A 27,822-nucleotide genomic window follows, 5' to 3' on the forward strand; every position below is an offset into this window, starting at 1 on the left:
GTATGCTTAGAAATTAAAAAAAATAACTTATTCATATTATAAATTGTCTACAGGGATGCATGTTAGACTTTTGCGTTCTATTAATTCTATTACTGATATCCTATTATGGTATTTACCTATTTTCTTGCCACTTAGTAAGGTGTAAGTCAGGTTAAAATTGTTTTTTGGAGTGTAAAAAGTGTGTTGCAGTTTTTATATTTCTATAAGTGTTATTAAATAGAAAATCGTTGTCAAGCAGTTTTGTCGCAAAACAGTGCTAGCAATGGCTGAAATGCCATTCCTACATATTTATCAGCCATTGCTATCACAATACATTCATAGTCTATCATTGGTTCTTTTTGCAGGTTTTAAATGAGTTTCTGGGATATAGGCAATCGAAAATAAAAAGCGACTCCGAGGCCTCACCCTGGGTTTATGCAGACAACATCCAGTTTCTTTACGGAGGATCATTTGACGGGTCCACCATTGGCATGGCTACAGTGGGTACAATGTGTGGCTCAAGATCAGGAGGCGTAAATGAGGTCAGACCCTTCATAGTAATAAACAAGCTTAAAACTCAGTTAAAAAGTTTTTTTTAAGTTGTGTAATGTTGAAAATCCTAAATCAATATGGACACTATATTTAGATACTGTGAATGACATTTTCAGAATCTGTAACATTGACATCTTATGAGCTCAAAGCCTGGTTAAAAAGTTTTTTTAATTGTGTTATATTGAAAATCCTGAATCAATATAATTAACACTATATTTAGATACTGAAATGACATTTTTAAAATCTGTGACATTGAAATCAATTTCTAGCCAATGTTTTTTTCCTTCCAAACACTTTGGTGCGAAATGATATACAAATATATGTTTTAGGAACAATAACAGCCTGCTAAAATAGTCAGAACAAGAGCTTACGTAATAATGCAAATCCTGCTGTTTAAAGTTCTGTAATATATATTGCAAATCCTGTTTTTTTAAAGTTGTATAACATTGCAATCCTGATTTCGTAAAGTTGTGTAACATTGCAAATCTTGAATCAAAATAGTTGACATTACATTTAGGTACAGGGTCTGGCATTTACAAAATCTTTTAATTTTCCAGCCATTGTTTTTTTAAAAAAAAAAACGTTTTTACAAGTTGATACTCAACTATATATTTAGGAATAACAACAGCCGGTTAAAATTGTCAGAAAAAGAGCTTATCTTTATTTTTAAGGTTTAAGTTCACATTCTATAAACCTTAATAACATTTCCGAATTTGGCAATCAAAGCAGTCTGTAAAATCGTGGATAAAGACAACCTTTTTAGAATCTGTCTTTTGTTCAGGACAAGAGCAACGTGTTGAGCGTAGCTGCCACCTTTGCGCACGAAATGGGCCATAACTTCGGTATGAACCATGACACGCCTGGCTGCGAGTGCCCTGCTAACACTCATTGTATCATGGCCGCTTCGGCTGGGTAAGTCTGGCTATTCCACAGTCTCTTGAAAATGAGGTTTTAGTAGTGAAGTAAAATGCCGAAAATATCCAAAACTTAAAAAAAAAGGATAATTGCATCATATCGGACTATGTGTAAACGTAAAACGTAACCGAACATTTTGTTATTATAAACCATCATTTCAGAAAAAAATTGCTTCATGAAAATGCATTTAAAAAACTCGTGTTTACAGCTATATATATATAGACAGTGAATGTCTACTCTCTTTTGAAATTGCTATTGATAGATTCTCGAAAGTGCTTTGTGGTTATTGAGCTACTGGAAATTCGCTGTACCTCAGCTGCGTTAAGTCTGGCGGTTTATGTAGTTCAGGCAGGAAAATTTGTTTTTGTACAATGGGGTTAGCTATTTAGGCCTGCAGTTTCTGACTCCCAGCCTACTGAGTAAAAATCATTATGCCCAAACGCACATAATGCTTCCTTAAAATTTGCAAATTTCGTATCCAACGGTGTGGTAAATAGAGATAAGTCGTACTCGTTTTTTTCTCCAGACTATTCATGAGACAATATAGACAACCGTGTTACTCATGTGCATTGTCTTGATTCACATTTCTTGCGAAAGTTACCTCAACGTCACGTAAATCTACCACAGCCGAATTAGTTCATTGAGTTGCGTAACCTTTATTGGTGATAAAGACGCTAATGAATCCCCATATTTGGAGGTAATTCTTTCAGGTCGTAGTCAGCTGCGTTGTTATTTTGTATTGCTTCTAAGACCAACTTATTCGCCTTTGAACGTTTGAAGTGCAGAGTGAACTAAACGCACATTAAAATTATTAGGTTTTTGTCTGTTTCTGCTTTACAACTAAACGTACATTAACATTGATTTTAGTTTTCTTTTTCAAAATGAACGCTATATACCTACGTTGTTTTTCTATAATTTCCAAAATAAAAAAGGAGACCTAATAAAATACAGCCTTCATATTTTTTCACGTTGTGTGGAATTTTGTTTTGATATTATTTTAGAGAACTAATTAGGTGTAAAATTGCCTTTTTTGCGTCAATACCAGTGTACCGCTTATTTATATCTGGTCGGCATTCAAGCTGAGTAAATTTCACTTCAAAGTTACTGTTAAAATGTACCTCAATAATAGTTCTTCGTTGTGGATTGTGTAAGCTTAAAAAAAGAAAAAAAAAGAAATATCGCGGACTAAGGAAACGTCTTTTTTGGCTTGGTGCGGTACTTTGCGGAATAATTAGGTTGTCTGTGTTTCTCCTGATTTGCGTGACACAGTGTCACGTTGCCGCTATTTATGGAAACGTCATTAAATCGGCGCCGAATTTCATACGTCATTGATGGCGATTTTTTCATTATTGTTTTTTGCATGACGCGGCGCTCGCAATTGTTTTAAAGCTATGACATCAGCGTTCGGTAATGGCCGCTGAAAGCCACAATAAAAAAGGGTGCAATAACAATAATACAGTAATTCATTTGATGCGTTTACGTGTGGCTGCAAGGCTTAGCGGTTAAATTAATGCCTGTACGTCACCTCGTCACATCTTTCCGGTTGTTAAGCAATAATGTATGTAGGTGCATTTTTCTGTATAACAACTATAGGGCCAAACGCTTCGCAGCTAACCTTTGTATCTTCGAAAGTTTAGTTTAACATTACACTTTTGACGATCAAAAGTGGCCTGTTTAAAATATAAAAACGTACTAAAAAACATTGAAGTGTTTTGAAATGGCATACTGTTTGTGATAACACACCATTCCCCCAACTGTTTGTTACGTTATTCATATGCCAGCTGCATTATTGCTTATTGTCTGTCCTATGTGCTATATGCCGACATTACTCCAATTGATTTGACCATTCTATCGATTACCTCGTACTAATTTAAACATACACATTTACAAGTGAACAAGATCAAATTAGCCAACTGACACCGTTTGCCTTGTCCAGCGATCGGACATGTTTCTTGTTGTAACAACACGTACAGGTCCAGTAACTTTTACATGGTTTACTTTACTGTAATAACGTCATTTCTAAACGTTTACAAAAGTTTTACTACTTTAAAGTATAATTTTAAAATGGCATTTGGTAAAAGTTTAATTTTAAATTCTTCATGCATTAAATAGGTCACATCCGGCGCTTAATACAGTTGTGGATATGTAACCTTACTGCTATTGTATAACGTGGAGGCATGTGACTCAAATTGACATCACTACTAATAGCTTTAATGTTGTCTGCATTTTTTTATTATTAATTTGTCAAATTTAAAAAAGCCAGATAACTCCCGAGGCATTCTGCTATTATCACATATTTTTTAAAAATTGACAAATATTATTGTAACGTCATGCAAACATCAACCACTTTGGAAATTCGTTGACTGATTTTGAATAAATTTGTTGAAGGATATGGTGATGGGTAAATTCCTTATTTGGAAGAAATTGCTTAAGGCCGAAATCAACTGTGTGGTAATTGTATGATTTATTGTGATTCCATAAAGTTTGACGACTTAAGACGCAAATGGCTTCATTGAGAGTTTTAGGGCTCTTGAGAATCAGAAAAATATTTATGGGTTAAACTTGAGATATCTCAGTTGTTGCTAAAATTGAAAAACCTTAGAATAAAATGACCAGCGCTCTATTCTTCAAAACATTTTAAACTTCTGTAATCTTTGGATTGTTTGTGACGTTGCTTCATCTTCCTACCGGGTTTAGAAAGTTGCACCCAAGTATTTTTTTCACTGATTCGGTTAGTTAAAAGTGTTGACTTTGATTTCGTGGCTTGTTTCCATACAAAATGTGCCTGCATGATTAGATAAGTTAAAGGTAAATCTTGCTTTTTTAACTGGTAAGCAACGGGTCACTGGTTTGAAAGTCTGTGTATGGGCTTCCAACCATGAAAGGCAAAAGCAACTGCTTGGGACCCTTCCTGTATTCGCCTTACTGTGCAACTTCGAAGCAGGATGCGTGACTGTACATTGTCTTCCCTGGAAATAGAAAGTGGTTCAAGCTCCTGCCATTGTGCGGAATTCCCGGGATCTTTTGAAACGTGTCGTTTGTTTTAGCCCAGTGGTTCCCAAACTTTTTGCACACTAAAAAAATCTTAACCATTTCGCGGCACACTTTTAACAGAACAACAATAGAGAAATTTTACAATCTCCCTTAACACCCGACAAACTATATTTGAATGTCTCTAAATTGGAAATTTGTAACGAATAATGCTTAATTAGGTCGAAAATGCTTGCGTGTATGCCTATTGGGAATACAAACACTCTCTTTTCTGAAATTACAAAAAAGTATCGCGGCACACTTGACAAATCTCGAGGCACACAGTTTGGGAATCACTGTTTTAGCCAATCGGAAACGCAAAGTGTGACTTCACCGAGTGTGGGTGGAGTGTGAAGCATCGAAAGTAGGTAGTAGCTCGAAATATCTCTGTGCTGTCAATTGTGCCCCAGCGTACACCTATTAAATGAGTGGTTACTAATTGACTAGACATTTGAAACAAAGCTGGTTATATGAAAGATGCACACACATATGTGTCCAACAACTGTGATCTAGCCCTTATTTAGCTGCCTTTTGACCAACGATTACGGCTTACGTATCATAATACACTAGCAGACTAACCAAATATGTCGATCAATGATACATTGGTTAAACAAAAGTGGGTTCTAAAATTTTACTTAGCATATTTGTTTTGTGGCCTCTTTGTCTAACAAGTTAGATTTGCTTAAATAATATCGGCGTATTTCCTACCAGTGTAAAACGTGATACTATTATAGTATACTTTCTCTATGGTTTGTTTCCGAATTGTGGCGCTTTAAAGCAACCATGATTTGTGTTGGCCCCAAAAATTCAAAGCAAGGGAAAGTCGAAGGTTAATCAGTCTCTACTAATCTGCTGCACGGTTTGGGGAAATCCTACCGTGCCTTGCTGGCTTAATCGCCATTCCCCAAAAATCGGTCTCGTGATTCCAATGGCACTAGCCAATCCAACTTCTCGATTGCTGTTTTTGCTTGGGCGTCCGGTCGACTCAAACAAGCCTTGTTGTTATGAATCATTTCAAACCGCGAACCCTTCGCCTTATTTTCGCTCAAAATCGCCAAAGACATATGGTACTATGACGTAACAGTGCCCCGAGGTCATACATTTTTTTTTCTGTTTACCGCCTCCGCAAAACAGGAGCTGTCGTAGTTTGCAACAAACCGTTTGTCCCACGCGCATTTACACGCTGGGCTTTTTTTACGTTCGATGACGTAATTTCGTGTTTATCACAGTGAGGTTGCAGTCTTTGACCTGTTTTGTCATGAACGCTTGGTTCGTCTACCGATTTTTAGGTTCGTCGACCGATTTTTATGCGCGGTTCATTTGCTGATACTATGCCAAGCCTACGTTACAGCCATAAGCCCCATTAGAAGACCAAAATTTTAGACTTTAGTGTCCTTTATATGTGTTTAAATATATATTGCATACTGAATTATATATGTTGTATAAATATGTATTTGTTGCATACTGACATATTTTAACACCAGTTGGCCTAACGACACAGATATTTATGACACCTAGCTAACTTTTTGAGAATGGTGTTACTTTAGTTATTGAAAAGGCAATAAAAGCATTAATATTGTGGCGATTTAAATTTCGGCTTTAAAAACTCTTAGGCTTGACAACACTATGTTTTGACATGGATTTCCTAATGCCCTACAAATTACCACTATTGCACCCAGCAGTCGAATTTTTTCATGCAAACACACACTGAAATTAATAAGATAAAAGCGCTTTAAAAAAATCCCAATTTTTTACATTTTCTTGGCAGATTTGGTGGAGGTGCATTACGCTTGTCTGTATTTCTAAAAATTATTTTGTAATAAGCTTTATTTTACCCTTGGGCGTATCGAAAACAGTACATTATTGACAACAGTGCAGCCAGCCTTAAATGCTCAAAAGTAACAGTAGCAATTGCTGGTTCGGTGCCTTCCGCCATCGGTTACCATGTAATCGTGACAACTTACCAATTCCGGTATTTTGGGCTTTCGTCACGTGCGCTGTAAAGCCGAACCAAATTGAACCAGTAACACATCGTTTACCCTATCACAAATCAATTGCTTTTATAGGAATTGAAAGTATTAAATATAAACTGCTTTTACAAAAGGTTTCACCTGGGGGTTAGTGATGTGCGCTGTCAAGTTGCAGTCAACCGCTTTTAGTGATTAACATAATAATACATATAACATTAATATTTTGCTTTTGTGTCCGTTTTGACACAGCATCGCTCTTATGATGGCTGCTTCCTGATTTTTGCTCAAGCAGTTAGACGGCATATATAACGCTTTAAATTTCTAAAATAACGCGCTATTTAACAAATAAAAGGCTAACCACCCTTCCGTGACTACATAGGTTTCGTTTCCTTGTTTCTAGCTTTGGATATTAAACAATAATAAAGAAGGCCGGCCACATCTGCTTCGTTTCGGTTCACTTTAACATATACGAGCCAGTGTGTTGACGTTACGTCCCGCTTACAGTTGATGGTTCGAGATTGCAAGATTACGCTGTGCTAACAGTGTGTGACCACAGTTTTCCATGAAATCGAACCGCACAAAAGCGCTTTTCAGGCTGTAGTAATACATGACATACGATCGTTTGAAACATGTTTCTTCACTTTATGATTCCGATTGCAATAGTAATGTTTGTACGGCTGTCACCTAAAAATCAAGGAGTTAGCAATACACAAGTCCACATTATTTCGAAACTTGCTTTTCAGATATTACTATTTGACGTTTTTTGATGCGCATATGTAAAATTTAAGATTATTGCCTCCCTTAATACTATTTTGACACATAAAACCGACCACCAGGTGGACATAAAATGTTAACTTGATTTATTGTGCCTCGATCACATACTTGTATTTGTATGGGTGTTATCTAAAAATCAAGGAAACAAAGTTAATGCGTCCCCAAATACTATTTTAACGCACAAAACCGACCATTGGTGTGCATTTTGTTTGGTCTTGGTTTGCTGGGCCACGGACTATGACCAACAACCTCGCCCCAACTCATAGTGCCTGAAATCGTGTGTGTTTTGAGAGCTGCGCCTGTTTTTTTTTGACTAGTGGCGCGTGAACACCACACTTTCCGCACTTTCGTGGATAAATCACTCAGCCGAACTTGGTAGGCGATATCGATTCATATAAATTACGGGATGGTTAGATTTTTTTAAATTGGTTTTGAGCAACATTTCTTTATCGGTTTAGTAAATTGTGCGAGCAATAGCTAAACATGGCTAATGTTATTTTATTTCGAACTTTCGAATTCTACTGTCTTGTTTGCGTTGCAAAAACTTTAGGCTTACAAAAAGTCCAGTGAAAAAAAAACGCCAAAACTTTGCTGGTAAATACCTACGCTTAGTATTTGTCGCCTCCAAAAAGGTGAAGTAACACTGTTCTATACGCATTTTTCCTAAAGTAACCGTAGCGACGCAGCTTATAAAGTGGGTTAAAAGTAATACGATGGCCGGCTGTTAATACCTTTAAACTACACAAGGTCGCCAAATAATTTTAAACCCAGCGGGGAATATCGGCTTAAGCCCCAGCGAGCACAGCCTTTAGGACACATTTCATTTAATGCAGACCGGAGTGTGTGCAATTCCAACTTCCTGGTTGAAACACGGCTATTTCGAGCAGCCAAATTCAATGGTATGTACGATTGTACACCGATACTGTCGCTGGAAATGTCTATCAGACCTGGCCTCAAAATCAATAGAAATCAAGTTATCTGTTGCATTGCACTGTGTTCAGATTGCTGTGGTCTTTGGGACTTTTTCTTATGGCAGTTTTATAACTTTACTACGCTTTTGTTTTACACACTTATACACACGTTACGTTACTTCCTCTTATTATTAATTGGCTATCCAGGGTATGTTGATTAATTGATGTTTTGGTAGTTACAAAGCACGGTGTTAGTTTATGGGGATTTCATGCGACAGTTTTTATTTAAACTAGCTTTACATTTCAGTTAAAATATCTCCCGTATGTTTTATACATATATGTTAAATTTATGGGAGCTGGATTTTTGTAAATCTTAACAAACGATTGAACCTGGTACGCAGATGCTTGTATAAAAATTGGGAATTTCATGGTTGCCTAAAATACACCAGGTAAAGTTGTTCGCGTCCCACAATATAAACTGCTCTTCTAATAATAAAAAACTAGAGTTTTTTATTTGCGTCAGTTTTACCAGCCTAAGTACAAAAACAGGCCATGTATGCTAGACTGGTGATCCAAGTCTATTTCTTGGCGCACAAGTGTTAATTTTCCACAAACCAGTTTGTTAATCAAGGCGTTTGTTAATCATCCAAGTGTTGTACAATGTACAGGTCATGAAATGTTTATTTTTGAAAGCTTATTTTTGTTTTGTTTGGGTCCATTCTGTGACAATCTCTAAAATACCTTAATAACTAAACGGATCTGTCATATTTTTCTTATTTGTTTAGTGCTAATATTGAATTTTTGGTAATTATAAATAGCCGAGATGCCGATAAAACCGACCGCTTATCTCGTCAAGTATTTAAAAGCACCGCCCGTAGTTTTCGATTATGTTCTTCGAAGGTGGCCTTTTCGCGGTGTGTTTTCCGCGGTGCTTACTCCAGTTTAGCTTGTCTCGATATCAAGCGATTAAATTAAAAGTTTCGCCACATCGAAACCTTGCGAAATGAATGCCCGCGGGCCAGTATGCAGTTCACCAGAAAATTGAAGAGTGGTGAAATACCAACCCTGGCCTTATGTCGCACGCCTGCAACTCGTCAAAGCCTTGTCAACACATTTTGGTTTTTCAATCCAGCTGTTCTGGCGTTGCGGTTTGTTCTATTTTCGTATCTCGTTCACATGATTTGTATAAGTGTAAAGCAAGGTGGAAAACCGTTTTGCAACCTGTGTCCGCATTCGGTCTCATAAGCACAATTTGCGCAAAACCGTGTCAGCAGATTTTTATGAGTGTTATTTCTAACTTTAGAGTGCCATATGTTTAACGTGCGTTGTGCTGTGTGACACCTTGAGGCTTTAGATACGTTCATACCTCGCCCAGCAAACGACGTTGTAACTATTTATATGCTAATATCAAAAGATTTGCATTTACTGTTTTGCGGTTTGATTTACGTGATTTTGTGTAGTCAAAGAGCTTGCCTGACCATCGAGCCAGCCAAGGATTTTGAAACGTGCGAACGGCACGATTTTTTAGCGCCTGCTTATTATGTCCCGACTCGCAAAATTCTCTGAAAAAGTAAAACATATTTTTGAAACACCACAAAATATACGAATTTACACACTTAAGGATAACTTGATTAGTACAAACAATTAATTTTGTATCGTATGTCAGATCAACAGCCTCACTGACAATACTTTATGAATGTCATTTTTTGACCGACAAGACTAAAATGTACACAAGGTACCAAAATCCCCAGGCCTTTACTTACTCCTTAATGTACTAATACATATTCCCTAAAAGCCCAACGTGCTTTGTAAACCCCTGTCAATACTTACAGGCACACTGTTGTTAATTACATTATTCTAAATCGCCCTCCCTAAGGCTTGACCCCAGTCTAAATAGCATTTTTGGTAGACAGGGTCCACCCGGAAAAGAACTGGTCTTCTTGCAGCAAAGAATACCTAAATACCCCTGCCAATGCTTACAGGCACACAGTCCATTACGTTATTCCAAATCGCCTTCCCAATGTATGACGCCAATCTGAAAATAAACTTTTTTGGTCGACAGGGGCCACCCGGAAAAAGACTGGTCATCTTGCAGCAAGGAATACCTTAACAAAGGCCTCAACCTAGGTCTGGGCAACTGTCTGCTCAACGTGCCGCCTCCAAACCGAATTTACGGCGGGCCCAAGTGCGGCAACGACATTGTGGAAACAGGGGAACAGTGCGATTGTGGACTACCGGAGGACTGCACAAGGTAAAGGACGGAATTTGCGGACTAACCTATCGCAGTTATGCACCGAAATCGATAGCTTTTTGAATTTGGTTTGCAATTTTGTTATCGTATCGCTTGTGTAGCTTTAGTAGGTTTTTGGGTATACACTAAAAGCGAGAAAAACATATAGAACCAGAGCTAATCATTTTATTCAAACGTCAAAAACTGTGTCATTGTTAAATGCTATTTTTGTGTCGCTAACGCAATTTAAACGCAAGGTTTACGCTCGTTATAAATTAGATTTTGCCGATGTTCTTTTATCTCTTTTCCAACAAATGCTGCGCTGTTTCAAGTATTTGAATCCAAGTATTCACCAGGGCAATCACAGCACCGACAATTGGCCTACATTAAAAATGATATGTTATAAAGCAGTTCAAATTACCTCTACGTCCCTTTGTCTTTTTTCCAGCAAATGCTGCAATGCAACTACCTGCTTGCTGTACGAGAACGCAGAGTGCGATGCGGGCGTTTGCTGCGAGTCGTGCAAGTATTCCAGGGCCGGCCAATCGTGCCGGGGAACCAAGGGAAACCCGTGCGACCTGCCAGAGTTCTGCACTGGACATTCGCCATATGTAAGTGCCAGTGTTGTAAACAAGTCATCTTGAAATGACTTAAGTCCCAGTCAAGTCTTTTTGAATAACTAACAAGTCAAGTCCAAGTCAAGTCATAATTAGAGCAAGTCAATTACAAGTCCTGGTCCATTAAAATTGGGTAAACTAGTCCGATTATAAGCAATACCTTAACCAAAAACACCAAAAAACAAAAAAATACCAAAAAATACAGCAAGCAATAGGCAAAAATTACAATATATATTAACCCAATTTTACAAAAAAATGATAAATGAAAACACTTTATTTCAACCCAAGTCATTTGTCTAAAAGACTTAAGTCAATTCAAGTCATTTACTCAAAAGACTCAATTCAAGTCATTGACTTGGGTACACTATGCACAGATCTGAAATATAGCTTGATAATGAATTTCAAAGACAAAAAGGCCGAGTAGATCGACATCATCTTGATTGAGACGTTGCGATACAAATTTGTATCATCTTCACGTAATTTGTCTGAGAAGATAATAATTGCGTCACACCTTGATTTAATTCAGTCACATTAACTGAAGATGATTCAAATTTGTATCGCAACGTCTCAATCAAGATGATGTCGATCTACTCGACCTTTTGGTTTTGCAATTCATTGATCAAGTGCCAAATTATTGTCGATTTGTGTTGATAATATATTGGTATGAGACACTGCTGGCCAACAACATACTTCAGCACTAAACCGAATATCTCCGACCTGAACCGATACATGTTGCGAAGAGGTGTAACAAGTTGATTCAAGGTAGTATCGGTCTCGTTCCGATATTGTCATTATAAACAGTACAGCGTTTCTCGTCTCGGAAGGTAACTTACTCATAAAATAGTAAAAGAAGAACTAAGCTTACTCGCCCCAAAGAAAAGTTTTGCCGAACGACTTGACAAACGTTTTCTGGGTACATTTAAATTTCATACGTTTTGATTTTTCGACCATAATATTTTATCGGGTATCAGTATCGGAATGATATGGACACCTCGAGTTATATACTGGTATATGCCTATGATAGGCACGATATAATACAAGCAATGGACACTTAATGCAAACAGTTGGTGAACACTCGGTATATCAATAATGTGAAAGTCTTACATGCCACAAATTGAAACACACAAAAACAAAAATTTCCACAAAATGTTTGAACTGAAAGAATATCCGAGATTTCCAAAAGATCATTCTATTATTAAGTGTCATGTAATGCGCAATCCCCGCACCGGCTTGTCATAGAAAGTCATTTCGATTTGCTTATATTTTTAATTATTCATAAAGCATAATAAACAGATCGAGCTGGTTCCCGTGCGTATTTTTATCTTTGCGAGCATGTTTAATCAATACGACATAACTTGACATGAAATATAAACTGTTATGTGTAATATAGGCTATGTAACATCTATTGTGGAGAACTTTCAACTCTCTTTAACTATTCCTTGCTAAAAATGATGCTTTTTAGCAGCTTTCCTTGAAATTAAGACCCTTTCGGTTTGGGGATGTTTTTTCAAAATCCGGATACTAAATAAATGCATTTCAATTTCGCTTTTGCTAAACGCCTTTCGTTAACTCACACCTGCACATTTTGCACTAATAGTTTTCATGTTAGGAACTATATGGCAATATGGCTACCGCCAATGTGAAGTTCTTGTAAGTAAATACACTTTGGTGCCGTGAAGTGCGCTCGAGTTTGCTATCAAAATGCTCTTCGTTTGGTTTGTTTTTTGTCTGCCTTGGCCTTTGCCGAATTCTTGTTAACCTTTTAACGGTTGGAGTTTCAGACACATATAACTTTTATATATGTCGAGTAATCTGTTTGTGAACCCCCAATCCCTAGTCCAGTGGTTCCCAACCTTTTATGGATTGCGGCAACCATCAGAAATAATAAATAGAATGCGGCACCCCTACATGATTTTTCCGTAGATAATTCACTAAAATGTCACAATAAACTGAACTTAAACAACACACATCAAATCTACACAACTTAGGAATTTATAATTGGATTTGTTCCACTCTAATCTTACACAAAAAGTTGTAAGAGTTGAGCAAAAATCAGATACTTAAAGTTTCTCAAATATCTTTCGGCGCCCTTGAGCATTATAAATGGCACCCCAGGGTGCCGCGGCACCCCGGTTGAGAACCACTGCCCTCGTTAATATGAACCCCAAATCCCTAGTTTTCGTTGTCCTAGGTAAAGCTTAGATTCACTTTTTATCACTCTAATATAGCTTTTTGCTACAGGTTTTTACAGAACTGCCACCTTTATTTAACCCAGTGGTTTCCAACCTTTTTTTTTTTTTTTTTTTTTGTAAATAGTTCTTATAACCCTTGCTCGCGTTTTTGCTCATTGGTTAAGTGTAACGTTACAATAAATGAGATTGAAACATCACATACTGTGCAACAAGGTTGAAAAACTTATTAAATATTGGCACTTTGATGGTGCACAACAAATTGTATCAAGAAGCTTACTTTAATAATGCAATATTTGGAATCCTAAGATTTTGAAATATATCTCGGCACCCTTGAGCGTTAGAGTGCCGCGGCACCCCGTTGAGAACCACTGGTTTAACCTAATGTTAAACTTAAAGCAGTTAACATATCTCCAATCATCTTCCGTTTTACAACAGTAAACTGTATATACTGTTTTTTGAAAGTTGAATAATTCCACGCTGTTCAAAATTTAATCTTTACAGCATATGAAAATTTAAGCATATGTCAGATGGAATTCTTTTAAATTACCCCAAAATACTAGTATTGGGCTCGTACTTTTGGTTATAAGGCCGTGATTGCCACTTTTAAGTAATTAAAGTTTAACACAACATTGATGTAGTAATTAAAGTATAGCACAACATTAATGTAGCTTTTTTCGCGTTGTCCGATTGTTGGTTGTTTATCTCGATTTTCTCGCATGGTAGTTTAGAACGTGGTCTATTGTGTTTTTTACTTGTTGTTTGTCTAGTATGCATATATATTTTTTCGCTTATGATTGCAATTATATTGGCCTGAAGAAGATTTCCCAAATAGGTAGTCGAAACGTTGGTACTTTAATAAAATTTTGCCGCAATATGAATATACACTTAATTTAGCTTCAGTACCTATATGATATTGATATGAACATACGATTTTATATCAGTAGAAATTTATATACAAATCTATATTATGCCATTAGTAACTTAGTAAAACTGATAAGCAGTAATAAATATATAAACAATAATGATAGTCGCATTTTGAAATTCGATAGGTGACAAGTGCCCCAACAGGGGGCGGGGCGGCCATGACAACATTGCGGTTAGATTTGTCCATGCTCGCTTCCCAATTTCGCCTGTTTTGTTTCAGTGCCCTGGAAACGTGTACAACGAAAACGGCCATCTTTGCAGCAACGGTAATGCCATGTGTGTCGAGGGAGTGTGCCTTACTTACGACTTGCAGTGCCAGAACATTTGGGGAACAGGTAGACGATTTATTATGGGAACAAATATTTTTACGTATTCAAAAGGTCTGGTCGCATGCCGTTGTCGTTGCAATATGCGTGCATGTGATAAAGCGTTGTTCATATCGATAAGGTTTTATTGCGAAGGCTAACTGTATGGAATTTAGTCAATACGTAAGCGTATAAAACTAATTAATTTATTTTGCGTATCCATTGGTTAACGTCTTAGTTATCCAGGGCATAGAGTTTCGTCAGGTTTGTTAATACTATACTTCACTGCAGCCTTTCTGTGGCCTGTGATATCATTAACTTGCATACAACTTCGTGACATAGATTTAGAGGATGACATAAATACCTTGCATTACAGCAGGAATTATCTGTAAAATTTACACATTCGATTTGCTTGCGTGAAAACTAAGGACAATTTTAACAGATGAAAACAAATTCCAAAAAACGAGTTTAATTTGCTTAAAAAACTGAAGGTTATCCATATATACATATTGTATCGCCCATGATGGCTAAAAAAATGTTTTTAATTTTGAAAAATTTGTTCAAGAACCATTCTGGTAAAAATGATTTATTTAAATATTTAAACCTCGTGTAAACATGTTCTTTGCGGTGCATTTTTAAACCGACAACAAGTTATCAGACAGTTTCAGTTCACGCAACTTTTGTTATGGTGGTAATGCCGTTTCTTTTTTGTGTAGGCGCCACCAACAGTGACGACATCTGCTACAACGTCATCAACAAGAAGGGAAACGTCATCGGAAATTGCGGAAACGGGAACAACGGCACTTTTATTCGCTGTTCAGACATGTGGGTTTTTTTTTAGAAAAACACGTTTTGTACCCTTTTAACTCTGAAATATCCCCCTTTTGACTACAATGCTTTGCATTTAGTTATAAAAGTTATAGCTGTACGTATAAGCCCTTGTTTGAATTTTTTTATAATTTTCTTACTGGATACCTGATGCACGTTTTAAGTGTATATTACCTTTTAAATGTATATTTACACCAAGCCACAGTTAGTCGTTTTTAGAGATTAGCTTTCCCGATCGCTATTTTTTTTAACAATGTTTGTAAGTAATAATAGTATTGTGTTATTCTACAAATGTGTTATTTCTGCAAATTCTAATGCAATTCCCATTTAAAAAATTGCAACAAGCATGTAAGTTTCCCCGTTTTTCAAGCCCTTATCTTATCTTTTCATGGAAACACGATTTTGAATATTGAGAAATAACCCTATTTTGACTCCAATGCCTTTGAATTTAGTTTAATTTGAACAAGTTATAGCCGAACGCTCTTGCTTACGTTTGATTATTATTCTATTCTCCCTAGATTCCTGGTGCATTACCGTTTAAATGTATATTATTTACACCCAGGCACATTTTTGAAATAGTCTCTCTTAGGGATTGGCTCTCCAGATCGCTTTTGTAAAAAGTAATGTTTGTAACTAATAATAGTATTGGTGAATTTTGCAATTTTAAAGGTTTTATGTAGTCCCTAGACTATAAAAAAACAAAAGGCCCCACAAACACTTCAGTAAACTTTCAACATGTCATATTAATTATTTTGTTTTCTATTTTTTACCTAAATATTAGCTGGAATAAATGATTTTATCCGCATTTAATCGACCAATCCAGTGTTTGGCAACTACCCTTTAAAAAACAAACAATTTTAATGAACGTCATAATTTTTTTTAACTTTTTTTCAGTGGAAATTTTCTGAAGGCCTTAAATCCAACGGCAAATTTACTATCTCGGCCATGGTAAATTCGCTTCCTCTTTAAGGAATAGTTACGGACGTGTGCTACTCTTATCTTCTAATACAGCGGTTCTCAAACTTGAAACTGAAAATTTTTTATACACCATGTGTATTGAATAATCAAGCCTTTCAGGGTCGTACTGGCCAACGATAACGGCACTCATATACATAGGCTTACCGAAATCAGTAATGATCAGGATCGTAGTGCAAGCAAGAACAGGCTTGAAAAATTAGCCTGCGATGAGGTTAGAACTCACAAACTGAAAGACGAACTGAACTACACAGGCCTAGAGGAGAACGAGTCGAGAAACAACCGTAGCAAAGTTACATTTTCCTCCTGTTCTTGCATACAACATTAATCGAAAGGGATCAGCAGACCGTATTTCAGCAAGTGATAAAAAAATCAGTTATATATACACATGTCCAGCTGCAAATTTTTCGGCGTTCCGCAGGCTAAATTAAAAACTAAAGCCAAAGCACACAAAAAAGTTTTTTTAGCTTAAGCCGATTCAGATTCAATTTATTTTTGTTCATCCTTGCAAACGTTGAAAAACAAAATAACATAAAAAATAACACAAGGACAGCAAAAGGACCTTTCGGTCATCGAGTCGAGCAGCCCATAAGCCCGGTTGAATAACCGAAATTTTCATTTACTTGCAGGGACATAATGTGCGGCAAACTGCAGTGTCAGGGCGGCGAGAGCAGTCCCATGGTGAACTCGAACAAAGTGAACTGGAACAATCGCCTGCAATTCGACGGCGTGACGTACTCGTGCAAGACTACGTCATCAGCTGCCACTGACGTAGAGGACGCCGGGCTTGTGAAAGACGGCACTCTGTGCGGCAAAAATAAGGTATTTTTTATGTTTTTATTTCGTGTAGAGAAGGGGTTCTTAAACTGGGGCGCATGCATTCCTTGAAAGTATGTGAACTAGTTTTAGGGGGTCCATGAAGGCCTAATTGAAATATAAGTTCAATTTAAGAAGTAATCGATTTATCAAAAAAAACAGTTAAATTCAAATTAAAACGGTTTTTGCACTGTATGTATTAAGTCTGCATTTCACTTTCACATTTTTAGACCAAAATCAGGAGATTTGTGCAGACTGTTTCTTTTGTGACTTATATTTATGACGTCATTTTTGAAATTTTTTTTTTGCCTACCATGGTCCACGCGAGCCAAAAAAAATTCAGGGGTCCGCGGTAAAAAAAGTTTAGGAACCCCTGTACTACAGGGTTGCTCTCCAAGCTGTTATCTTGTCTTAAGCAGCAGTCCATGACGAAATGTTAAAGCATAGTCTTGTTAATAAAACTACTAAGGTATATTTTACATCTATATATCTTTTATTTATAAGTTGCTTTCTGCCCATACAGCCAAGATGGGTTTTTAATACTATAAAACATAAAAAAATATGTTGTCCTCGGATCAAATTGTTAGAAGCCAGGAATGCTTTTTGGTCCAAGCTTGCCACTTTTAAAACATGTCAGTAGACAATTTGACTATTTTATCCTACAATAATTTATTAAAAATGTTTTATTGCATAAATGTCGAGGTAAGTCCATATTTAATGTGCCGCGCAATGATTTTTTTTTCACGGAACCAACACATTGTTAAGCAGATGCGTACTAGATTCAACAACTGGAATGCATTTCGTCAACTGTTTTGTTGCGAATTCTCGCACTACTCAGTTTAAAGCGCTATGTTTAACATTTTGTTTGGCCTGCCCATGATAAAAAAAAATTAAATAAAAAATTACAAAATGCTTGTTTCTATCGTCACGATTAAACATAACGTCGTTATGTTCTATCTAAAAAGTAGATGGCTTGTTAAAAATCGTGGTTCGGCCAACGATTGTAAGTTACAACATTTAAACGTTTTAAACGAAAAACAATTTTTGGTAACTTTTGGTTTGTTCAAGGTGTGCGCCGAAGGCCAATGTAAAGACGTTCCGCCGCTTACTTGCTCAAGGACATGCACTGGACACGGGGTGAGTCGTTTGGTGCTTTAATGTTGATATACTGTGGATGCTATAAACTATTCCAGTGGTTCTCAATCGGGAGCCGCGGCATCCTACAGGGTGCTATTTCTAATGTTCAAGGGTGCCGCGAAATATTATCTTGAGGAATTTGATTTTTGCTGTTATTCTTAAGCTTTTTGGTAGGAATCTATTACTTTTTTGGAGGGAGGGTGCCGTAAGCCGTAAAAGGTTGTGAACCACTGTTTCTAATCTAACAGTCAAAATAATATGTGATATTATCCTGCTTAATCTCAATAATACCAAGCTTTTTTATTATACCTAATTTTTCTTCGTAATCACTGTCTTTTACACAATCTGTCTAATCCTTTTTGAAAAGGTCTGCAACAACCTCGGCCACTGCCACTGTGAGTCGGGTTGGGCTCCGCCCTATTGTAATAAAGAGGGAACGGGAGGTAGCATTGACAGCGGCCCGATCAACGACGGACTAGGTAACTTTAAAAATTAATAATGCTTGACCCACCCTAGCCCAAACACTAACTGACACCCTAACCCAAATATTGTGCGTTGCTTTAAAATAAATGTTTCAAGGTTGTGGGTGAATTCTAGACCAGAGCCAACACTTTCCTTATGTAATGTGCAAAGTTTTCAATTTGGACTGTTATACTGTCCAGAATGGCTCCAAAATAGTTGCATTCAATTGACATACATCACGCGTTGTAGTTTATGACTAAAACGGGCGGAATTCCATCGTCTAATATTGTGACTGCAGCGTTCTTGTCGGTTAACCCCCTTTCCCCAAGCTCAATCAACATTCACGGTGCTGAGTGAATGATGAAATTTTTGAGATTTTTTGGTCAACATTTATTTTTTTTGACTGACTAGCTTTATCTCTCGATACCTTAGGGCTATCTCGGCTTTGTTTCGTCTCGTGTATGACACACCTGAAAGCCCTTTTAAGTGTAAAATATTTATGAGATATGTACTTAGTGCACCGAATTAGTGTACAACCGATCGTTGAACTATTGCATTTGTGGCGTAAAATTAAGGTTTTAAATGTCTTCAAAGCCTTGCACAAAAATTCAAGGAAGTTGTCCTGCCATATATCCGCCTTATGTCGTAGTGAGTTCGATGTGACATTCTTTTTGCGTTTATTTTATTTTCATTACGTGCAGCCTTAATCAAACTTTTCGGCTGTCAATCAACACAAGCTTTCTCTACTAGTCTAACTATAGTATTCTTTAGTAAAATACTAAACAAAGTAAGTGTAAGCTTTACCTAAAATCACGATTTGCACGTTTGTATTCCTAATATATATCTAATGTCTTTGATTTGATTGTTGTGCGTACAATTTTCATGACCATGTTAAAATTACACCTCTAATCCACACCACATCTGGTGTTTTATGTTGAAAAAAGAGAATAAGAGGTATTCCAAACGTCCGAAAAGATACCTGGTACTGTATGGGTTTTGATATTCTTACTATACGTCTTTTACTACAACCTCCAGCCATTATGCTTCAGCCTTATTCAGTTGCTACACGTTTACAAAACGCCGATTACACGGATGTACAGGGTTCGGCATTACAAATCTTTGTCCCTTGTTCTTCTCTATTGACATTATTTCTCTAATTTTTAGCCGACAAACAGATGATTCTGATGATCGTCATGTTCGTCGTTGTCCTCCCCCTCATACTTGGCGTTGGTACCTTCCTCTGGTACAAGTACTGTGGTGGTCGCGCCTACATTCAAACGCTGCGCAAAAACAGGTTGGTTCGTTGAAGATATACCACGGTACTGTGTTCCTTGTTTATTTGAATTAATGTGATCGCTTGTAAGTACGCGAGAATGCTACGTTTAGTTGCTGCTGTGTTAAGCCATTCGTTCTTAAAATGTGCGCCGCTGAACTATTTTTGTAATGTTGGAAGATTAGCATGCAGGTAAAAATGCGAGTCTTGAAAAAAAGTTCATGCATACTACCTACCAGTGTTGTAAACCAGTCCCAGTCCAAGTCATTGCCATAGCAAGTCAATTCCGGTTCAAGTCATTGTCATTAAAATTAGGGTTATAGATTAAAATTTAATTCACCTAATTTAAAGCAATATTTGCATAGCAAACATTAAAAAACAAATAAATAGCGTACATCCAAATTTTAAGCCAAAATTACCCATTTTTTACAAAAAAATGTTTTATATAAAACACTTAAGATTAAGTTGAACATTTACCAAGGTGACTTAAGTTTAAGTCTAATAATTTATCAAAATGACGTAAGTAAGGTTATTTGAAAACACTGACTTAGGTTCACTTATAGAAGTTATTACAACACTGCTATCTTCTCCATCGTATTTACCAATTGCCTTGTAGTCTATAAAGGGTGATTGTTAGAGGTAGAAATGTATTTGATTGATTACAAAGTTTTGCCTCGAATATATATTTTTATTTTCTTCTTGTGCCGCAACTTGAACTCGCATAACAATGACTGTGTAAAAGTGAAACACACGATCGAATTGTACGTTATACGTCCGTCATGCATAAATATGGGTTTGTTGTGAAATAACCCTTTTTGCACGAAACGTGAAAATAACTTAAATATGTTAACATTTTGTGCTTGATTATATGTTAACTACTTGTTAAGGTTGCGTTTATTTTAAGACTCGTGTCATTGCAAAACCCCCAATCAAAATGTTGCGCATTTGGTTTCGTAGTTCTCAGTCGCCAGGCTTGCAGTACAATAATGGTGATTTAAAAATATATATTTTTAAGTCATTTCATTTCACCACAGTCCATCTTTCCAAGGCACTACTCGTTCGCTCCTCACGCGTGTATATTATCTCTCGTGGCTGTTTTGAGAACACTGCAAAAGTTGGTACAATTCAAAAAAACGTTTTGGGCTGACAACAATTTTCACATAGCGCAATATTTAGGACGTGCCGGCAAATTCAAAAGATCTTTGCAGTACACGCTAAAAAATCAGTGTGTAGCTGATTCTACCCATGCGGTCACCCCTGGCTTTCTCTACTAGTAGCATTCTACCCTGCAACGAATACTGCACTAATTTACGATTGAAGCCTTCAGTAAATCTTCAATATATTCATGGCTATTTTACTAATTTGCGTCTCGTCTCATGGGTACCATGCCATTCCAAAACGAACAAAATCATCTGCGCTTTTTCAATGTCTATATCTGCAAGGTCATTTTAGGTTTGGAATAATAGTGCCCTTTCTATATCTCGTTCGCTATATGAAGGCCTATCTTTAAACAAGCACTCTTGTCCGTGTGGTATACGGTGTGAAAAAGTGCTTTGGATTCAGCAGTGAACAGATCTGCACCCGCGCTATAGAGGTGTGCTGCAGCTCAAATATTGCCGCGCCAATTTGCATTTTCAGCTTTTCGCTTGCGTTTGCAGGGAAAGACGACAGAACACCATTAGACAGAATAAGCAAAGTAAAAAGAACTCGATTTACCGTCAAGTCGACTCAAATCTGCCTGTCGAGTAAGCAATTTAGCGATCTCAGCTAAAAGAGTAATTGGCTTGAGCCTGCTTGCAATCGCAATTAACAATTTCAAACTCATGTAGAAACATGCTTTAGGCTTCATTGTATAACTTCATTAATTGCCATTGGTGACATTAATTGTATCATTGGTGGCAGTTTGTGTTATTTCGCTCTCTAATAGCCAGACACTGCCTTCTACCATTACAGCGTGGTAAGCTTCACTGTAATAGATGTCTAACCTCACACAAACCTTTCGACCTCTCTGTTTTTTTAAAGAACGATTAAAACGTTTACTTAATAGCCTACGTTTGGAGAGTGTTGGACTAGAAAAAGTTTTAAAGATTGCTCAAATGTACCTCTTTGATACACACTGGCAATCTTCTAACTCTAAGTTAACCAAAATTTGGCGAATTCCATACTGTGGTTTGTTTTAAATTCCCTATGTTTTACCTAATTATAAACTTGCCCCTATTGAAACTTTGCCCCTTGCCTTTTAAATGTAGAAAACTATTGATGCAAATTTATTTTAACTAGCAAATCTAAGCTTATACTTTTGTCAACTTTCATAATTTTTTATGATAAACAAAATAATGTTTTTTAGTTATATTCTTAGGCCTGTGCTGATTTTGTCTAATACGAATTGCATAACGCAATTTTGCCTGTTTCATTCTAATTTGCATGAACAGCCTGGTAATTATTGTGTAGATAGTTGCTTAAACCTAACAGCATTACCATGTAGTGCTTAGAAATTAACCACAAATTTTCAATTAATTTTTTTTCATACAAATGTATTATTATTTATGGTTAAAAACAGTAATTTTTTTGTTGCAGAATATTTTTGTTTAATGTCACTTTCGGCATTTTTAGCCATTTATGTCTGTAGACTATACAATTGTTTGTTTCGTATTTAGGTTTCCTATTTAAAAAAAATGTACATCCCAATAGAATTTTCCTGTGTATGGATAACAGTCTAAATCTGCCATTTTATTTAAGGCAGTCTAAGAAAATCGATAGTCTATGCACAGAATTCCGTTTATGAAACATTTTTTTTGTAAATCAGACGATTTAGCCTATTTGAATATTTTTCTTTGATATCGTTATTGTTGAACTATTATTTTCGACAATCCGAGCATAAAACTCGTGGTCCGAAACAATTCAATCGCTAACATCTCTGGATCACCGTTCTATTTACGCCCTCGCCAAGTATAGTTTCCACTATTTGACAAAAACATCCCCCATCCGCAGGGAACAGCGCCTTGAAGCGGTGCGTCGCAATAAGCTGCAGTCGCACGGCAAAAACTCGGGCGGCGGGAAAACCGCTTCAAAGACGAACCTCATCGACCAGCCGTTGCCCCTGGCGACCGCGCCTGCGCAGTCGCGCGAGGAGGGCTGGACAACTGACCCGGCCACTGTGGCCCCGTACTCGTGGGACAAACAGCCTAAGCAAAACAGCTACGGTAAGCGTCGTGAAAGCAGTGTGTGGTGAAGTTTTTACTGTTTGGTTGAATAAATTATATATAGACCAGGGTGGTCCAAACCTACGTCATTTTTTGTGGCCCGCGAGGCAATATTAAATTATTGGAACGCGTGCCTTTGAGTGTTTAATTAGAAAAAATATAAGTGACAAACATACAGGAAGCATGTTCAAATTAAAAAAAAAAAAAAAAAAAAAATTTTTGCAAAGTTTTAATTGGTTTATTAATTCATTATTAAGCTATGTTTTAATAAACTTAAAAAACTTCTTTCAGATCAAAATTATCACCAAACGGACGACCAATGGGAGAATGGCAACAGCTACCCCCAAAGCTACACCGCCGTGGAATACCGACCCCAGATATCTACCCCAAGTCGGCCCCCACCCCCAAAAGTGGCCCCACCTTCCCAATTACCCCCACCTCGCCCCACCATCAGTGCCCCAGTTCGCCCACAGTCGACCCCCCAAAGGGCCCCCCTGGGTCCGCCACCCGCCCCACCTGCGCACCCAGTCACGGCCAAACCGCCCCAGGTGCCCATGGGAAAGCCCCAAGTGCCAAGCGCCCCATATACAGCCCCAGCGAGGGCGGCACCGGTACCTCCCCAAGCTAAACCGGTAAGTTTTCTATGCTAAACTAAAATGCGACCTATAGCATATAGAAATCCTAACCTTTTTCGCGTGGGGTTTTCAACGACTATTTCGTGTTATATTGCACCAATCCTGCAGTGAAACTGGCAAACGCAAGCCACTGTCGCACTGGTGTATGTCAGGTGAGGCCAACCTATGTTTGATTGCATGCTACTGAAATATTTTTTGACTCTCGATCGACTGGTTCGGTAAAAAAGTGACAAGAACACTTATCAAACAGTTTGAGCGCTAATTGGATTCCAAGCAAGCAATGGAGGTTAATTTGTTACGTCAAAGAACGCTTTGTTAGGCTTAACCAGACAACAATTGGTCTTTTTAGTGACCCGCTTGTGTGCGACAGACACTGTAATCACGTAACACATAACCAGGTTAAATGTGTCTACCCCTGGTATACAACAACGATCTCACTATCATGTACGAGCAATCTTAACACAAAACCTAGTGGTATATTGCTGCATCACTGGTGAAAAAATTATTTAGTGGCTTTTAATCTTCTGTGGTTCTTAGGCATTTCAGAGACCTTTATAGCCCCGCCTATAAAATCGATTTGCTTTAGTTCATTTTTTCGCTACGTCAGACGCTGATCAAAACAATCAGTACAAAGCTTCATTTTTATGTGTCATTTATAGATTCCTATAGTTATGTGTAGGCTAAGCTTGTTACACCTCGTAAAACTTCTTTAAGACACAGAAATCCGAATATATATAATTCAAATATATTAAATCAAAAAATATAAGTTATAGCCTTTTTTATCGACTGTCGCAAAATCTGGCCTATAATTGAATACAAATATTTCCACACATGTTTCCGTTCTATAAATAAAACATTCATCGCTTTTCTTCACTTCTTATGTTTGTTTAGAAACCAGCCCTGCCTCCGTCGATTGCCAAAAAGCCCCACCACGGCTCCATACCCATCCTGCCCACCCACCCGAAACCCACCTTCACCCAAACGCGGGCCCCAAGGCCCCAATCAAGCGGCACCTTCTCCGACACCGATCCCTCCTCGCCCGACGCTGCCAACCTGTCGGTCATGGAAAAAGCCCGCCTTTTCGGACAGCAGTGATTTCGCTGTAGCGAATAAATCTTGTTGCTGCTGCTGCTGGTTGAAACCGGATCGATCCGGTTTCGTTGCTCTGTGGAAGGTGCTGTTTTCTAGGTTTGCCTTCGTGCTTTTGAGCATTTAAGTGAAAATCACCCGTTCTTGTATAGTTAATAACAGTGGTGTCAGTTGGTTAAGGCGTGTTTCTAACTGCATTGAAACGAAAACCGAACAAATTTAAACATTTTTGTTGAGAAATGTCAGCACTCAAGCAGAGATATTGCCTTAGTTTGGTGAAGTAGGTTTATTCAGTTTGTTGTTAAAACTGCCTTACAAAAAAAAACTACCTTTTTTCTGTTCATAAAACAACCACTCTCGTAAAGTTTTTTCTTGTAAACTTGTGGTGCACATTACTCTAGGTCTAATCGATATCCAAATTGCCTTAAAGCAGAAACCTTACCAAATTACACATTTTTGTTTGAAAAGAAATCCCCATGGATAATTCAGCGCGTCCGTTCAACCTTTCAGCAATGCCAAAATGGCCAGCAACTCATTTTTCTATTTTCATTAAATTGGTGAAAATATAGGTAAAGTGATAACTATATTTTCGAACACTCCCCTTAAGCCAGTGTTTCTCAACCTTTTACGAGAAGACCCCAATTTACGCATAACCGCGTAGCTTTGGCGACATAATCCTCAAAACTGAAATCCTTGTAGGTGAACACAACATAAGACAAATAACGAAAATAAAATCGTATTTAATTAATGTGCACCTTGCCTTAACATTTCCCCCAGCAGTTTCCCATTAACCTAACCATGTGATCTTCTACAGTCGGTGACATAATCTAAGTGAAAAACATTGACCCAGGCCAATTTGTCCCAACTTTTTACGTTTTTCACGACTGTAATAAGCATGTATTGGGATTTGCTGACTTTTAGGGGTCGATTAAATCAGCAAATTTAATAATAATAAATCCCCTTCAACATAAGCCTATTGGTATCATAGCAAGTTCAAAAAGGTTACTGCCAGCTCTTTTTGCCGATCTATTGCCCAAAAAGTTTTTTTACTGGCCTTTTTTTTACCATTCATTGAGTTGTATTTCGTTTGTCAATTCACCGTTACTTCAAATTTAAAAATTCGTCGCTTCTGCCTTTGAATTCGTCGCTTCTAACCAGAGTTATTTGCTAAGCTATTAACTAAACATAAAACAAATTTTATTGCTATAAAGTTTCTGATCATGTACCTTATAAATCATATAGAATTGTGACGGATTGTTTTCATACTCTTTGGGAACATATTTTAAGTTATTATATTTTTTAAATCATAAAAAATCCCAACAGCCTTTTCCCTTGTCCTTTCATATTACAGAACCCTTCGCGCCTCCTAAAAATTCAGCATTTTAATTTCTTACCAGCTACATTATCATACCTCTACCAATCGCCATTCTTCATAACACAGCATCCCTTTTCAATATTTAACGTGTACATAGTAGCATTTATACAAAATATTATCCAAATGACTGAATAAATGGATGAAAGATTTGCTCAAAACGTTCAAACAGCGTTTTCTGCCATTCTTTACGTCAACGTTTCTTTTTTTTATATACAATAATTAAAATAATTTATTATTACCACAATTCATCTTAGACGCACCAACAAGGAAAATATGATACTTCGTTTAGTCGAAGCATTTATTTCCTGCAGTAAAACGTAACATACACTTGGACGTCATTATTTTTATTTGGTCGCCGGCAAAAATATGATAAAAAAAGGGTCTTTGTTTCATTCTACCAATGTGGTCTGAGATGACTTAGCTATGCAACGTAATCTCGTTTCATTTAGAGGGCGTACACTCTAGTGTATTTTACCTTGTCCAAATCAAGTCGTAGTGAACCCGATAATTCAACTAAGTTCTACATTGCAATATAGCCATCCCAATAATTTACGTTGCACCTCTATGAATTTTACAACTTAATGGCGATTCTTGGAACATTGTCGCTTGTCTTACTTTTACTTACTAGCATTTACGGATGATGTCATATTGTTTTTTTTTGCGTGGGTGAATTTTCATACTACGAAAATGTTAAATCGTTTATATTTTTAACCAAATTGTTCACTCGAATAATCACACCCTTAGTCTTTGACTATCGAAAGCTATTCGTTGGTGAATTATTAATATTCGTTTTTCTTTTTATCATTGACAACCTATAAACCGTACCCGTACATACGCTTGTGGACATTTGCCACTAGAATCATTTTTTCCCTTTGGCAACCATAACGGCACCGTAAGAGCCCTTTGCCGTAGCCTTGTAAAATACTAACAGAAATCAGGTGGCCAATGAGTGTTAACTCAAAATGTTTTTAGTGACCGTTAAAACTAACGGGTTATAATGTTCAGCAAAGTTCCGAAACCGACCCCTATTGAACCCTTCACTAATCAATTAATTATCTTACCGCAGTAATCACTATGTTGTTTATTATCGGTTATGCGCGGAAACGTTGCGCGTAAGGTATTTTGGGCAACTTAATAATTGTTACTTGGTATTGTAGAGTAGCTGTTATACAAAAAAGTGTAATTGATGGCATTGCTTATTAAATGTATAAAAATCGCGCGTAAACCATCATTATTTTCCTGTAACAACTTGCACTTTCTAATGAGTTAAAATGTTAGGTTATTTCGAGCGTACAATGCTTTTTATCTATTTTGTTCAAATCAACTAAAACTTTTTACGTTCGGCCAAAATGTTTCATTTTTTTGTTTCGTAGAGCCAATGTCTTTATAATGGTTGCCTCTGCCATTATAATCTTGTTTTTTTTTTAGTAGAAGGATTAAAGGCGATACAGCGATACATTTTTTGATAGGTTTTATTTTACATGCAAATTAGGTTGCATGTCTATTTAGGTTGGAGGGTTACTTTATTAGAGTCCATTTGAAACGTTATTAAATCATTTGAAACGTTATTAAGATTTTTATTCCATTTTTTAGTAAATCTCGTGCAAAATATTTTATTTTCGTTCGTCGT

General features: G+C 37.0%; 1 protein-coding gene across 1 annotated transcript in view; it reads left to right on the forward strand.

Annotated features, from left to right (window-relative positions):
* LOC146145565 (zinc metalloproteinase-disintegrin-like MTP8) overlaps positions 1-27,740 on the forward strand; it is a 30,912-nt gene extending 3,172 nt beyond the window's left edge. The window contains exons 8-21 of the mRNA XM_083389597.1: positions 345-521; positions 1,313-1,443; positions 10,194-10,382; positions 10,810-10,972; positions 14,315-14,429; positions 15,116-15,224; positions 16,832-17,024; positions 18,087-18,155; positions 18,523-18,634; positions 19,782-19,911; positions 21,549-21,635; positions 22,882-23,093; positions 23,385-23,725; positions 24,620-27,740. Of these exons, the coding sequence (XP_083245723.1) occupies positions 345-521; positions 1,313-1,443; positions 10,194-10,382; positions 10,810-10,972; positions 14,315-14,429; positions 15,116-15,224; positions 16,832-17,024; positions 18,087-18,155; positions 18,523-18,634; positions 19,782-19,911; positions 21,549-21,635; positions 22,882-23,093; positions 23,385-23,725; positions 24,620-24,823 (2,232 nt within the window). The 3' untranslated portion in view covers positions 24,824-27,740. The remainder of the gene's footprint in view (positions 1-344; positions 522-1,312; positions 1,444-10,193; positions 10,383-10,809; positions 10,973-14,314; positions 14,430-15,115; positions 15,225-16,831; positions 17,025-18,086; positions 18,156-18,522; positions 18,635-19,781; positions 19,912-21,548; positions 21,636-22,881; positions 23,094-23,384; positions 23,726-24,619) is intronic.
* The last annotated feature ends 82 nt before the right edge of the window (positions 27,741-27,822 follow it).

The sequence above is a fragment of the Ascidiella aspersa genome, chromosome 5 (genome assembly GCF_963924565.1).
Source record: "Ascidiella aspersa chromosome 5, kaAscAspe10.2, whole genome shotgun sequence".
Classification (NCBI taxonomy): Eukaryota; Metazoa; Chordata; class Ascidiacea; order Phlebobranchia; family Ascidiidae; genus Ascidiella; species Ascidiella aspersa.